Source organism: Pogonomyrmex barbatus, unplaced genomic scaffold, assembly GCF_055798465.1.
Source record: "Pogonomyrmex barbatus isolate J1 unplaced genomic scaffold, ASM5579846v1 scaffold13, whole genome shotgun sequence".
Taxonomy (NCBI): Eukaryota; Metazoa; Arthropoda; class Insecta; order Hymenoptera; family Formicidae; genus Pogonomyrmex; species Pogonomyrmex barbatus.
In genome coordinates, this window is record NW_028297109.1 from 4493972 (window position 1) to 4511032 (window position 17061).

General features: G+C 36.1%; 2 protein-coding genes across 6 annotated transcripts in view; one reads left to right on the forward strand and one right to left on the reverse strand.

Moving 5' to 3' along the window:
* Window positions 1-17061, reverse strand: part of LOC105426915 (phosphatase and actin regulator 2) — a 211068-nt gene that overhangs the window by 193411 nt on the left and 596 nt on the right. For 2 of the 4 annotated variants that reach the window (XM_089072058.1, XM_089072057.1), the window contains exon 2: window positions 14737-15327. In XM_089072058.1, coding sequence (XP_088928184.1) covers window positions 14737-14785 — 49 coding nt within the window. In that variant the 5' untranslated portion in view covers window positions 14786-15327. Of the gene's footprint in view, window positions 1-895; window positions 1168-1243; window positions 1302-2545; window positions 3133-14736; window positions 15328-17061 lie in introns of those variants that run through there. The other 2 variants (XM_089072060.1, XM_089072059.1) reach the window with 2 other exon arrangements.
* LOC105426917 (uncharacterized) lies at window positions 6941-9881 on the forward strand. 2 transcript variants are annotated; one of them, XM_089072064.1, is made up of 4 exons: window positions 6941-7109; window positions 7792-7954; window positions 8403-9046; window positions 9358-9881. In XM_089072064.1, the coding sequence occupies exons 1-3, from the start codon at window positions 7028-7030 to the stop codon at window positions 8416-8418; spliced, it is 261 nt and encodes an 86-aa protein (XP_088928190.1). In that variant the 5' UTR covers window positions 6941-7027; the 3' UTR covers window positions 8419-9046; window positions 9358-9881. The 2 variants fall into 2 exon arrangements, with proteins under 2 accessions (XP_088928190.1, XP_088928189.1); XM_089072063.1 differs by lacking the exons at window positions 6941-7109; window positions 7792-7954 and having other exon boundaries at window positions 8415-9046.

Here is a 17061-nt window from a genome sequence, read left to right on the forward strand (position 1 = left end):
TAATATTATACCATGTGCTAATTTAATAAACGTTCAATGCAGAAATGACAATTCGTGCAAAAAATTTTTACAATTTTATCCGACAATTAATGTAAATCGATAAATTACAAAAATATTTTTATTATTTTTATTATCAAAGCTATAAAAGATTAAAAGTTTACAGAATTTTTCAAGTGGAAAATGATATGATAAATCCCTGCCAAAAGATTTGATCATCATTTATAGAAAATACGAGACGTGCCCGCACATCCACTTAAGTTCTTTACTACGCAAATTCCTTACTATGCAAATGCAAATATCTCTCTATGGAAGTTCTAATCTCAGTTAGACGTCGCGGTTTTAACTTTCGTAAAGAATTGTTCGAGAATACATATCGCAATGTTCGTTATACATTTATACAAGCGAATAAATTCGACCGTACATGTAAAGTTTATCGTTCGTTATACAGAAAAGTTTTTATTCTGATAGTTACGTAAATCGACAATTGATTTTTTTCGGTTCGTCGAAGTGTATACGTGACACTCGAATGCGTATTTAGATAAACTCTATAAATTCCGCATTCTCTATTCTTGCGGCTACCGCATTGAATATTCTTCTTGATGCGCTTATCTTTTATTCACAGCAATCACGGATTTTGTTTACGAATATTATTGTACAAACGTGTAACATCACTATAAATTTCGCTTTACAAAAAGCGAGTATTACAAGCAGAATATATAAAAACATAAATCCTGAACAAATAAATTGAAATGAATAGAGTTGAAATAAGGGAAGAGAAATTGACGGCTTAAAATGATAAAAATAAAAAAGTTCCACTTTGTCTCTATACTTCAGACAAGTAATTAACTTGCGCTTACAGATGTACAAATACGATATACGTGTAGAATAAACATACCATCTTTAAAAGGTCCAAACCGCCACAGGCTCATTGTGCAATGTGTAGAAGAACGAGACACGCAACAGCAATCGGCCAAGCAGTGGATCACGCAATATGCACTTTTACGTCATCTCGTAAAGTATTCCACAGATACATTACACTCACAAATCAGCACGAGTGTCTACTAAGACTTTCGAGACGAAGTTATCGGCCTGTTCACCTGATTGACTCGCGATGTATACTTTAAAAGGTTTTTCAAAAACTTTCTCGTCAAGTTTCTCTACATTGTTCTAATCAAAACAAACAAGAAAGCAAATTAACATTTTCAAACATTTCACTTTGGATTTTGCCATTCCATATGCTTACTTTTTATCAAATGTAACTTGAAATTTCACTTTAATATTTTGTCAAAAAAGTAAGTAACCTGAAATTTCTCAGCAAGTAAAAAAAATATATATATATAAAATATTTCACTAGCCTCACACACTATTGTCATTACACTACATACATATATTAATGCAAAATATATAAAATAAATATCCAATAACGTATAGTAATTTGAAACTATTATTAATTAATTCTAATTATATCCAATTACGTTTATATGTTACCTCTCATATTTATATAAGCTCACTGTTTATTTGAAACTATCATTAATTAATTCTAATTATATCCAATTACGTTTATATGTTATCTCTCACATTTATGTAAGCTCACTGTTTATCAGAGACAAAGAAAAATTCGTAAACGGTTTTATCATCCAAAGACAAGGCAAGCGCGTTCGTATGTATGTATCGTGCACGGCTGCCATTACTTTGCTCGCAAAACGCGCCCTGAAGTTAACTTTAACCCTCTGGGACAACGCGGAATGTGTCCCCTCAGTCGTGGTTAATGACTTAGCCTGCACATGAAAGACACACCCTCTGCAGACCGGACACTGGGCGCGACCACAGGGTACCGTATTTACACGAGCAACTCGACAGTAGAATGTTTCTTTAATTACGAACCGACTGCGACCGCGTTTTATCAATCCGTAAGTTCGTTCGCTCCGAAATTATCGGCCTAACAGCGTTTTAAACCTCAGTGATCTGATAAATTTGCTATTTTCCGCGAATTTAATTGCAACATCTTCAACCGTTACGCCAAAGTATCATCACACACACACACACACACACACACACACACACAGACTAAATCGAATGAATTAATAGCGCAACGACTTTAATTCTTCTTCTGTGTAATTCAAAGTGACATTTCCATTTAAGTAATCTATTGATATAAATTCCCGATCGAGTAGCTGTTACGTTATTATTCTATTAAGTTCATGTGCGAAGAAACGAAGATTTATGAAAGCCAATTATCGAAGCCATTAACTAGATAATTTCAATTACTTAGATTATTTTAATTATATTTTTGTTGAATATCGATATGAAATGATTTATCTTATAAATGATTCAATATTTTAATGTAATCACACACACACACACACACACACATTTTAATGGCACACTGTCGTTCACGATAAAAAAAAAACTAACGCGTTGGTTGGTGATCTATTGATCGTTTTCTCGGCACTAATATTTGTCAGATCGACAACTTGTATATCGCGCAAAATCATTCTCGATTGAAATGATACACTTATCTAATCAGTATATATGTCACACTCACGTTGACAAACGATTCGCTTGAATGAGTTCAATGTGCACGAAGTTCTACTTCTACCATGTCATAAAGACAGATTATGAAAATAACATGAAATAACATGAATTAAAGTATTATTAGCGTGAAAGCCTATTTAAAAAAATCTCCTTCGTGGTCTATTTATTCGCAAAATTCACTTCACATGTAAAGTTCAACAATTCAGAACCCGTTCAAGTGTCTTATTTATAAGATCAATCAATATTATTAGTCTTATAAGCTTCGTGCACTGGTAACTTGTAAAGTTTGTTAACTTCAAGAGCACATTAATATATGCAAAATTTCGGGGGGGGTTCTAAATCACCACACTGGCAAACGACAACGTGAATCTCGACCCGCTCGATTTCCTCCGGATCGTCCGGAAATTCGCATGTTAATCCAAAATTACGATTTATCGTCGACGCTCGGTGAGCCGTGTCGCGTGACGAAAGGGTCACTCTGAAAATCGCGCGTGGCCGTTCCCGTCGACGGTGTTGGGTGCACTGGAGCCCGACCTGGGCTTCGTGTTTACATCGGACTGAAACGTGCTGACGGCACCACGCCTTGGTAGGCTTCCGTCGTTTCAGGCAGCCGGCACACCGATACCAACACCAACGCGCAACGCGCAGCACTCGCTTATCGGTGCTGAAACGCGGTGAACTATTCCCTTCACGAGAGAGGGAAAGCTGCTCTCTCTTTCTTTCTGTGATCAACCGACCGGCGAATGATCGGATTGTGCGCCGGCGGCCAGCGGCGTCGTGCCTCGATGCTCCCCGGACCGAATGCCGTCCGATCGCAATCGCCCTAAGAATAGTTCACGATCGTCTACAGCCGCATTACATGACGCAAATAGCGTAGTCCGCCTCCTGGTATCCGCCATTAGAAAAGAGCCAAGGAAGAAGGTCATGGGATACCTGGTCGATGGGATACGGTCATCCTTGCATGGGGGTAAAATATATTTATCGCCAAGATCGATGCCAAGGAAACGTCCAGTGAAGTACTGCTTTTCAATTAACCGTCGATTAAATTCAACCGTCAGTGAAGTCAAGCTTGACATTAACCGACATGCTTCAATATTATGTTTAATTCTTTCTTTTGTCATAATAAAAATAATAATAAATAAAAAAGTAAAACTAATAATAATAATAAAACTCGAAATCGATCACTTCGTTGTCGACGCTAATTTCCTTAGCGGCTCACTATTTTTTATTTCAAAAGACCATCATCAACAAAGTGATTCTCCTTGATGATAAATCGCCTTCATCAATACGAAAATGTCATGGTACAGAGTATTACTGCTTGAATCACCCGGGACCTCGACCGAATCTCCGAAGTGCTTCTCAACAGAAGAGAATCCGGGAAACGCGCTACGTGATCGGACTATGTCAAATCTCGAAAACGGAAAAAGTCTTGAATTCTACGAGAAGATTGAGAGAGGAAGTGTGATTCCTGCTCTCGTCGACAGAGAAATTATCGGATAACAGCGATATCTTGTCGAGTATCCGTGAAATATAAAGGATCACTTCTCAACGAGATCAATGATCCATAACTTTTTCTACTAGTAGAGCATTGGACTTTCTATTATCGTTTTTTCTCCTTTCAACGAGTTCATAAAATTTTCTTAAGTGTAGTAAAATTGAAAAAAACTTTTAATGCAATATATTTATAAAAGATATATAAAAATGTTGCTTATACAAGCAAAATAGTCTGAAAATGTGTTTTTAAATAACAAATATTTTGTAATAGACATTTTTCCTCGGCAAATTTTTCATTTTTGTAAAACTATACAAAAAGCTAATTGTAAATTTAAATTTAAATAAATGTCGCTGACGCACTTCGGTTTTAACACTATACGTAAAAATACCGTTATATATTGGCAAGATAGAAAAAAGCTGTGAGCAACCGCCGTAACTCGATAAAACAACAAAAGCAAGCGAAAATAGTATGAAACGCGATGTATTCCGCAACCGGAAACGCATCGCGAGATCTTAACTATTCAATGAACGTTTGTTCATTCACGCTACGTGACGATGCATTATCCATCTCCGTGCACTTCGCTCGAACAAATGTATTTTATCAATACAACAAAGCTCTTGATATCGTCGTTTCGCATCGTATATTGTTTGCAACGCGATGATTGGAAAAAATCTCATGTTCCTTGACATTCTTTGTGACAAGCAAAGACGCATGGGCGTACGGTTTACTTCAAAGCGCTAGTTAGCGGTAACCTAATAACGATAATCGATCGACGAAGCGTCAAGCGCCTTGTTCGCCATCGAGAGAATCTCATGACGCGAGTATTTTTTTTTTTTTTTACAGACACCGAGGAAAGAGATCCCTCTTTTTGTGTCCATGAGCTGGAAAAGATTTTCGAAGTGGCAAGCGTCATTCTCCAAGTTCAGTGGCGAAGAAAATAGCCTTGAAAGCATTTTCAATCCATCGCTAAAATAAACCGATGATTTTAGAAAATACATGGATATGTTTAAAATGTATCACTTAAAAATAAAGAGAAATTAAGTTAAATCGATGATTTCCGTTGATGATTTGATAGTAAGCAAATTTCATCAAAGGTAACGAACATATTTAAGATAGCTATTTCTTAAAAAAAAAAAGAACAATAATTCAAAAATAAAGAATAATTATTTCAACAAATATGTTTAACTTAGAATCCTGTGTTATTATATAATAGAACACTCACAACACGTAAACAACATTAATATAATTTAATAAAATTACTTAAATTACTTTCGTCAAACAGATTATTCTTTATCTGTAATCCTCGAGATTATTAACAGATTATTCTTTATCTATAATCCTCGAGATTATTAACATCATTACAAGGCAACTGATTAAAATTGTGCGTCAAAATATTGTTGAAATGCCATATATATAACGTATTATATATTACGTGTAACACATTAATCACTACGTTTCACTAACGTATAGATTGCAATTTTTACAGAAATAGTTTACAAAACTTAAAAGTACGCATTTCTCACAGAAGTAACTGGAAGCAAAACTTCTATCAAAATGATAAAGTGCTGCATTAGAATAATTACTCTTTTGTTCGTACATTAATGAAAATTAAATTAAGAAATTAAATTAAGAGCAGGATTTTTTAATTTATTTATCTGTTTAATCTGTATACTTCCAGTAATTACTATAAAAAAAATTAACAAAAATAAATAAACTCCTGTTTAAACATTAATATAATAAATCTTCAGTAGACGAGAAGGATTATGTTTTTATTTGAGAAATGTCCCATTTAATAAAACGACAGAAATGTTATTAATCGCCCCAAAAAATTCATGTTTCCTAATCTTCCTTTATAGTCAATATAGAAACCATAATAGAAAATGTCTGGTAACCGTGATAATCGAAAATGTTATAAAAAATGGCTCGTATCAGTGGCAAGACTAAACCGAAGGCTAACGACAACGCTTCTCACATTTCAACAGAGCGATAAATCATCTTTGATCGCCTCCCTCGAGACGTTCGTCGAGCCACTGAAAGAACGGGCATTTATCCTACCCCGCGATTTTTTTTTAACTTTGCGGCTAACAAATCCAAGCTCGACGATCTCGTAATGACGTGAACGCACCGCGGATGACAACGTGTACACGGCCAGTAAAGTTTTCGTGTCAATTAAGCGCACAAAGGGCGACGCTACGCGAACGGAAATTCGACGAGACGCTCGTTTCGCCGCGGACAATGCTTCTGTTAAGTCTGACAAATCCGATTGAGCGATTGTAACTCGAGAGTCCGAGGGATCCGTCTCGCATTCGGTAGAGTACTTTTAAACTATAGCGGCGCTGTTTCGAGAGAGAGCAAGACGATCGATAAAGGGTTTCGCGTCCGATAGCGCAAATGCACGGAGGAAACGCCGGCACAGGCAGGCGAGGCGACTCGCGCGATTCGTGCGGCGCCAACTCCCCTGGGAAATTACGTAAGCGTCGATAAAAAAAAAAAAAAGCAGCATTCATAATTTACCTGGGTGCCAATTGCGCATTTCAGGCACCGATCCATTGAAAGAGTATCGCTTTCGAACATCCCATTTGTGTATGTACCCCGAATAAGTTACCGCTAGAAAATTACGCTCTGGTTTCCTCCTCAGCGTAGCGCGGTTTATCGAGATGAAAAATGTACGAATAAAAATAAAATTATTGTTGGCAATAATCTTCTACCGCACGTCTTCGTTTGCCAACAAAGACGTGCGAAATTCCTTCCGAATGTTTAGGTTGATACGTAACAAACAGTGAATTCGCCAACCAGAACGTCGTTTGCCACTTTCGTTAGCGAGATTAGTCATACGAGTCACATCTTCAAATTAACGTTCCGCTCGTTAATCGATAGAAAAACTCAAGATGAATCATATATGTGAGTGTGTGTATATATAAGAACGTAAGATATCGCGCAGTAATTCAGAGTGAACTTCAACGCCTATTAAGTACGATTTATGTCCGGTGCAGCGCAATGAGATTCGCGACATATCTCGCTATTATTTTCATAGCGTTTAACTTCGTTAACGCCCTACCATTTCCTCAATTTGACGACGGTGAGTTAGCTTCAACTTGTTTTGTAATTTGATTATTAATTACATCTGCCAACTCCAAACGTAACTGATTTCACTTTTCAAGTCAGATTTGCCAAATTTATTTGAGAGTTTGAAGACTAAGATATAATATCTTGTCTTGCTTGGAGATACTTTTTAAAATAAAAGATTTGACTATACAAATTTATATAATTTTATATATATAACAAACTCTCTATTTTTATAATCTACAACAACAAAAATGGCCTACATAAAAAGGTCTCCATACTTTTTCTAAAAAAGTTTTTGACAGACAGTTTTTGGAAATTTACATGCAATTTGAATGTAATTATATTATATTATAGTATACTACTAGAGTCTAAAATATATATATATATATATATATATTTTGTCTTATATCTATATATATATATATAAGTGTAATTAATTTATTTTAATTTAATTTAGATAATTTAATTTTGAGACTTTAGTATACGTGTGTGTGTGTGTGTGTGTGTGTGTGTGTGTGTGTGTGTGTGTGTGTGTATTAAATTAAATTATATTATATATATATATATATACATAATAATATATATATTAAATTAAATTAAAATAAATTAATTAAATAAAGAATTCTTTTTAATATAACATCATAATAATATCATTTAGATGCTACATAATTAATGTCATAATCTTCATTTTACAGCCGGTCGAGAGGGATTAGCTGCTAGAGACACAGCATATTACGGATTTCCATTGTTCTGGTACAGAAGACCGTTCTACGATGATAGCGACGACGACATTGTTAACGGAAATCAAGCCCTAAACGGAAAACGAAGATCGTCTACTGTATCTTACGTCAACGTCGGGTAAAAAGCAAAATTAAAATTAATTTTGTATATTTTGATTATATATCTTCCACACAGTTCTGTCGTTTAAACATATAATTAACATCGTAAAAATGATCGTATAATTATCATCGTAAAAATTTATTATTAAAGAAAGATAAAATTCTGTTAAGCATTCGCGTGTTTGTAAATCCAAGAAAATTATTAAATATCAGTGGAAAATTTTTACTTTTATTAATTTTTAGTGGCAATTGCAAATTTCTATACTTTACTTTAATTCTCGTAATAATCTTTCTTTGCACTCTCTTTGTAAATCAAATACGCAAAGCATTTAATTAATAAGATGATCAGAGCTAGTAAATAACGAGGACACAAAGTGAGTTAAGTTAAACACAAAAAAAGTTAAACATAATAATACAGAACAGTACAAAGCCTACAAAGATTACAAAAAAATTATTTCTTTTAATAGAGCCGGCTGGGGTTAAAAGAAGTTGCTAAAAAGAAGCGATTAGGACATCCAAGAATGTCTAGAAAATTTCTAGAAAACTAACTCGAATTAATAGGCTGCATCTAACTTTTATATATAATGTACATAATATCTATTTTTAGAAGTTTTTATTATGTATTATTTTCTACCATTTTCTTCTTAAATGTGTAAGCAATTATACAAAGAATTTCTTATTTATTTTTAGAAAATACAAACTACAAGAACAAATTCCTTTACATTCCTTTGTTTCACATTTTATGTTTAACTTCTTGAATGAGACATCTCGCGAAAACTATAGTTTTTTTGATCTTGAAAATTCTCCATTTAAGTTGATTTAAGAGGATTGTCTCAATAAGCGGATAAATAATAATTAGCTAAATCAGTTCCTGCGAAAGGCTACAACTACAAGGACATCACTACTCGCTAAATACGGTTAAGTATTTGCGTACACTGCAACAGTATATATAAACGATTGTGCGAAATACTAAAAGCCAGTGTCAGTTGTAAACTGACAGCTGTAACACAGCATCAATTATCAATGGAACACCGCAGCATTTTCCGATTTGTTCTCGCTCTAATAGCGATAATCGAAGTCACGTCAGCACCTACAAGTGATTTTGGATTAGGTAAGTCTCAATCTTTCGAGTTAGACATCTGAACCAATATCTTGAAGAATCAGGAACTCTTCAATCTCTTCTTCAATCTCAAAACAAAAAAAGATCACAAAAGAAAAATCAGAATTCTATTAATTACTGTTCAAAACTTTTAAGATGAGATGCTTCACTCCACAGAAGTTTTCAAAAATTGTGACATTTATCGGACAATTCTTTTTGCTTTTTGAGTTAAAAATTAAAGATATCTTCAAATCGCGTTACTGTAGAAGAAAATAATTCTTTCGTGTCTCAACTAACAAAAAACATTTGCACTAATAATGCAGGACGAACTGTCTGGCAAAATGTTGGAAAGCACAGTTTCTACGGACCGTGGGATATTTTGGTGAAACGAAACGGGGATTATATCGATTACAACGATTATGGTGTTCATCCCGAACAGTTCCGGCCTAATTCGGAGCTGCCATACGACGATGTGTCGATATCTAACGGATATATTGACGGGATGCCCTCGACTTACGATAGCAGCCTGTCGGAACTGAACACGCTACTCAGCTCTGTGGGCCTTGCTGATTTCCGCACTGGAGTTCGCACTGCTGATTGAATAGACCGAAGTATTGATAGCTTCAAGAAATAGCATTGGAAGGATATTACTTCTCAATTCGACGAAGAAACTCGATGAGATCTTGTGGTTCTAACGTTCGCGACGAAATTATAAAATTTTATAATGGTCAAAGAAACGAAAGAGGTGCAATAAGCTTCGTACATGTGATCGTTCTCGCATAATATTATTCCCGTTTGATATATCGATCCAAGTGACATTAAATTCAAAAGAAGAGAAGTTGAAAAGAATATTAAAAATTTCAGTGCTAATTTATTTTACTCAATATCTCTTATATCAGCAATCGGAATAGAATGTTCCATCCCCAAAAAAAAAAAAAAAAATTTGAGATCACGTACTCCGAGAACATTTCCCGAGAGAGTTGCATCTTTATATTTTAAAAAGTATAATGTCGAAGTACAAACATCCTCTTTCTCGAGACTTAATCATAAATTCGACGATCGTGCCCACGACGGTTTAATGAAACTGAAGGACTTCTTTCAAACTTCAATGAGTGTACCGATTTTGAGCGCGGCAATCTTAACGAGCCCTCGTTTTAAGATCGCTGTGTAGGCAACGGCGGCGGCACGTTTCCCTAGGGACGACGTCGCCAGATGAAGTCGGGGGAAGTATCAACTCGCTGGGGGATTCACGAGTCCCGTAACGCTTAAACGGAGATTCTCGTGAATATTTAACGTGGCACTAAGAGGATGAGCTTTCCCGAAGGCATAGTCGGCCGATACGGAAGCGAATGACAAAGTTGCGCGTCCTTTTTTTCTCCTCGCTGCTCGCTCCGCGAAGTTGTAGTCAACTGCAAAATGGGCGCGGTCGCGCTTTTTTTTTTCTTCTTTCACGTGTCGAGCACGAATAATTGCAGCTCGTTCGGAACTACCGTTGGACTTTTATTATCGTGGCTTATTACACTCGCGGAGATTAACGGATATTTTGCGCTCCGTATATTGCGCGAAATTGATTTCGATGATTGGCATTGCAATTAACTTCGGTAAGAATTATATTGGATAGCTGAAACATCCACCTTTCACTTTACGTTTCATTATACCGTACGTATTTGTTATTTCAACGTTTTACATCGTTCCGAGCGACAACAATGACTTTATCGGCGCGCACAAAGACTGAATATAACGGCACCGTGCACCTGCGATGAAAGAGGACTTTTATGCAAAAACAACGCGCAATCGCACACCTTTGACCAGTCCCAAATTGCACTTCTCTGTCGCGCAATACGAATTTATAGTGCGCCTCATGCGTCACGAACAATGAGTAAAAAAAATCAGGGCGAAAGGAAAGGCGAATGAACGACAAGAAATACGGCAATACACGTCGATGAATATCAAAATGGATTGTATGTTTTGTTCTTGAAAGGACGGGCGAAACATTATGGAGGGAGGGGAATGCTTTGAATATTCATACTGAAGATTGCACACAGATTAAATGCAAATTAAATTAATCTCCTTTCCGGCTGACCAGATGGTTCGCGGGGCATTCGCTAATTTGGGCGCGGCTCGAGCGCCTCCATATGTTTAAATACACTCTTCCTCTCGAGATTCATGAGATTAGCACCATTTACCTCGCTATGAGCAAAGTAACATTTCTATTGGTCCCGTTTTATTTATTCGCTGCTAATTATACTAATTACGAAAGCAGAGAAAGAACATAGATAAATCAATCAATCACTTTGCGAGTGTGTAGAAGCCGTGATATCTTCACGACTAGATCAAAATCGCCAATTAAAAATTAACGAAAAATTTAACTCTGAATTCCTACGCGTGTCTTGTTTCCAATTAGAAAATAATGAAATGAATAAATTTCAATAATGTTTTGATAAAAATTTACTTGCGCAAATCATCAAGCTTCGAAAAACTAGCTTTGTGTTAAAGTGACAAAACACGTGACTAGGAGAATATCAAAATACTTGAGGTATATTTAGAACTACTCTCAATTGTCTCTTTAACGCTGTATCTACAAGCGGCACACTCCTTTTTTTATTCTACATCTCCTAATGTGACATCTCGCTGTTTCTGAAGCCGACGGGTCTGACTTAATTTCCCGTCGACGCGGAAATAACAAAGACAAATTTCGGTAGCCATCTCCGACAAGCGTTCACCGTAAGTGACTGCGCGAAATTTAATTCCTACCGTGAGATTTAACGCGCGTTCCTCGACGCGCGAGCAAGCTCGTAATGCTCGCTGATACGCCGCCGTTGTGCGAACAGGAACGCGCAACGAGATGGATTTCAATTAAGTCAGCGAACGACGAATTATATCCCTCATAGTTCCTTCGAAAATGCCGGATATTCTCGCAAGAAAATCCTGCGAAAGCTAATCCTATCCTGAAAATAAGATATTTCAATCCAAAACAGAAAGAAATTAATTAAATTTAAAATAAATAAATTAAGAGCTGTATTTATGCGGTGATAAAAGCGCATATTGGAATATCTTAAGAGAGAAATATGTGAAAATAAATTTCGAATAAACCATAAAAAAAATTATCTTAAAAAGGATAATAAAAATAACGCGATATAATTATCGCATTATAAGCGTATCGAAAACGCTTGAAAAGCAGAAAAAAGAATTGTAAAGGCTGAATCACGATGTTTACTCAAGAGCGTTTACTTCTCATTACCACACCCTCGTCGTTTTATTAGCAAGCTTGTTTCCGTGATCACGTTCTTAAACGAAGTGACTCTCGTTTCTCGGGGGTGAAGGAAAAATCATTTACAATACGTGAACATGATAAACGCGTGCTCGCGTTATCCTTCGATCCCCACAACCAAACAAAGATAGTTTCGTGACGACACGGTCGCCAGTAGAATAGAGGAAGATTTATGACAAAAAAAAAAAGGTACCGCGGTCCATTTGTACGACTCCTTGCATCTCTGCATTCTCCCATGCACTCGTCATGAATGCCCGCAAATCTCTCAGCCTTCTCTCGATTCTTTGGTCGACGAATCGGAACGGTCAGTTCGACAAGGGCCAAAGTGGCCTCTTTATCAGGCCCTCGTGATTTGTCAGCCGAACTTCGACGGTGGGAGCATGGTGAAATGTAATAATGGCTCTTGACGGTGCCCTAACCATGTGTTTGTGCGATTTCTTACCGTGTCAGGTCTTTCGCTTCCACCTGCACTTAAGTGCCAATTAACTAAAAATAATATAAAAAGCAACCAAGTGCAGATATGGCAAGTGATTAAATATCTTTAAATTCCGAAAAACATATCATTTTTATAATAAGTTATTTTAGCGACTGAAAAAAGAAAAAAAAAACGCAAAACAAAAAGCACGCGACCAGACGTAATTATTCCAAATTTTGAAACGTACAACATTTTTTCCAAAACTCTTTTCATATTCGGAACGTAGCGTTACCTCTGCGAATTATAAATTTAGTAATATTTGCAATATCAATTTCTACAATTATTGAAATGTGTAAAGATCGATGAAAGCATTCGAATCTTTTTTCAAACATAACACTTTTTCAAACATTCGTTAGTCGCTTTTCCGCATCGCGGATTTATCTATGAAGAGATTGACATTTCGTCGAGAGCAGTGAAACGCGATCCTATTCGCTACAGCTGTCAAGATTCGCGTTACAAAGCAATCGAAATGACACGGAAAACGAAATGCAAATTGCTTTTCTTTTCGGTTTGACCGGGCGTGCGGTGTGGCGCGCGATTTATCGAGGAATGCAACTACGATGGCATCTGCAACTTTTCTCATACATACTTTCGCGCATCGCGAATGACACGACGATACATCGCCGACGATACATCTTTCGAGAAATTCGTCTGTCAGTCGATGATTTGGAAATCTGGCGTGAAACACCGTGACGAAGAAGTCGCCGAAAAACTTAACTTACTTCACGTCGCAAAAATTTGTTCAAATTTCCTCAAGACTTTTTAATAACTTGCATTTTTAATTATTTGTAATAGCATAAATATTTTGTATTCTGCTATGACATGTATGTATGTTCAGTTGAAAATGTTTAAAAGTATCAATGATTTATTTTTTGTAATATATATATATATATATATATATATATATACACACACAATGTAGAAATTTTTTTCGAAAATATTAATATTTTAAAATATTCAAAGCATATCTAAGTTATGACATCATAATTATTTTTTTATTTTTCAATGTACCGAATTTATTTTTCAATGTACCGATTATTGATTATTTTATTGCTCTTAATTAACATATGTTGATATTTCAGTATAATTAATATGTGACGAGTTATTCTAATAATTAATCCTTCTTTATACAATAATGAGATTCACTTATTCATTATCTTCTGCGCGACATAACTCGTAACATAAAGTGTTATATATAACATGATCGATGTGTCTGTTATCCTCCTATATAATAATTATGGATATTTACAACCCTCTACGCGCAATTATCTCCGAATTATTATTATTATTCATAAACGCCGTTGTATTTTAAATTATAAATTGTTGCCTCATTAATTTATAATTTTAATGTCGGTATCAATTATATATCAGATAGTCGTAGTTAGTATTATTTCCGATAAAATTACGATATGACAACGGCAATTTCATTTATCTAACGCATTTGTCTAACGAAAAGTGTTAAATAGCGTACCGTACGCGAATTGCCTCATCGATTTCCTCATTATATCGTTGTACAAATACGACAAAGGCGTACGACATCCGCGCCCGCGTTCGTTATAACACTCGCTATATAAAAATACATAAGCTCTATAAATGCAGGCGTGACGCACATATAGTGTTTATGTTTGCGCAAGAGAAGAGTTTTTTAGACGATATGGATTTTCGCTCGTTGACGCAACGAGTCGAGCCGAAGCGCAACGATCGCCAGCGCAATTATAACTATCGATTCCACTGCTATTTATACCGGTACTCATCAATACGCCTCGTATTAAAAGACCGTCTCGATTGTTGTTGAATCGGGTAAAGTTTTACTTTAAACTTTTCAACTTATGTGGGAAATTGGCCTGTCGGCCAATTCCCGCCTGTTATCATCTATCGCGAGAACATCCACCATTATGCATCGTATTTCATCTCTCGCATATCTTCGCATCAAGATCGGCTTATCTTCGCACTTACCCCGCGAGTAGATCGGGAACTCTCCGTCGCTGTGACTGTGGGTGAGCATACCCGTGGAATAAAACTGCCACAAGGCGCGTTTTCTATTCTCCTCCGACGTGCCCGCATGGACCTCGTCGTCGTCGGCGAGGCCCAGCAGGTTCACCACTTCCGAGAGCGACAGGTTGGCACGATGATCGCTCACCGAAGGTGAGCCACACGCGAAAGCAGAAGACGAATTACAGAGGCGCGTTTATGGTCACGCTTATGGATCTTCTTACGTCACGTAAGAGACGCGCTGCGTGGCACAAACACACAGGCAGGTACACACATAAAGAAATGTCGAAAAAAAATTTAACAACAGCTATATTCGCAGCCTAATACACAGGGATTTTGAAATAGGATGATGACACTGATGAACTTATCCGAACTTATCCAACGAATCACGCAATCTCGTTCCTCGAATCTTTCCGTCAGAATCGTTCACTCGTGCGTTTCTCGTGGGATCCCTTCATGACTCGAGCCTGATGAAGCTACACTGACACTGGATTCTGTTTTCTTCACCGTAAACCCAATAACGATGGCGACGGAACGACGATGGATCGGTAGCATCTTAGGGTTGGAAAGAAAAAGATCGCGTTTCATGTATGAATTTTTCATTTTATGGAAAAGTCGAAGCGTCGATAAATTTCTCTCTGCCACACGGTCAAAAATGAAGGTAATTTCCTGGGACAACATTAGCAAATTTTTCAAAGCAATCTTTCTTTCCTTTATCTTTCTCTCGCTTTACTTTCCTTTCTACGTGATGAGATACTCTCGGCTGGAAAATTGCAAGTTAAATACATCTGAAAATTGCGGCAATACGAATACAGTTGAATCGTAACAAGCGGTTACTCGATACGGCGACGTTTGACCTCAATACAATTACCTAACCGAACGGACACATATTACATGGCGATTGAAAGCGCGACGGCTTTGATGGCTATCATTGGTTGCTATTGCTAGATAGCAAATCAATCCCAATATAATTAGCGCAAAATTTCGATTTCAAATTATTTGAAATGATATCGTCGATGAATATTCATGAAATAAAGCGTAACTTCAGATCCGGCCGTGTAAGTGACATTGAAATAGAAAATATCGAGGCGAGAATTATTAATGGTTTATTCATTGCAATATCGTTAATTATTTTTTTAAAAGTCTTTGTAAAAAAATATCGATAATGGATGATATCTTGGATGGATAATATCTCTAATCAAATTAAAATGATATTTAATTAATTAAATAATATTTAAATTATTTTTCATTGCCTTGCATGATATTTATGACCATTTACCATTTATTTAATAAAAATGATGTCATTAAGTGAATAATACAAAATTAATTATCTACTATTAGTATATAGATTATTATTAAAAAACAAATGTTTTTAAAAGAAATATGTTAGTATTCGTATTTCAACGTAAATATGACAATCTTGAGATAGCAATATAAAGTTATATCTTTACAAAAACCGTGTCTCCATTAATCTTCCGTAAACATGTTTGCTCCTCACTTTTCGTACAGTGATGAAACTTTTAACGAATCGATGCGAATATTTCTAAAGGCGCGATGGTGGCTGCGGAAGGAAGATGCGTCGCCGTCAAAATATCGCGTTCGTTATTCCGATTCATCAAATAAAAACCATTTCTGTCTGCGACGCGGTCGACGTTCGCCCGTTTCTGTACGTGTAAATTAATACGGTTCTATTTATACGTCAAAACGCGCGAGGTTGATCGATAGTTCGCGAGCTGGAAGGGTCCAATGAGAAATTGAACCGCGCCTTTGTTGGCGGAGAGGGACCAACCTCCTTCAGACAAATCGAAAATCCGATGCTAATAACGATCTCGGACCGTTCCCTACATTTAATTTCAATTCGCGGTTTCATCCTGTCCTTTCTCGATATCAAACGTTGACTATTCCAATTTATCGGCCATCGATTGCTTTCTATCTCTTTTTCCGCGATATCGTCTCTACCAAAGGAAATTTATAGTTCACGGTACAGTAAATTTTAATTCATAATATTTTAATTCATAATATTTTTAATGTTAAGAACTTTAAAAAAATAATAACTATTAAATAAATAATACGTGCAAAAACAAGATGAAAAATATCAGGGGAAAAAAATCATTATCTGGTATAACAGCGTAAAATGCGGTCATCGAAAATGCCATTAATATGAATATTTCGATTTCAGTACAATTTTAGTGATTTTTACGTCCGTGATAATTATAGAATTAAAAATGGTACAAATGCCATCTATTCTTTCTAAGATTCGCCATTAATCCGTAAAATCGACCCATTCCA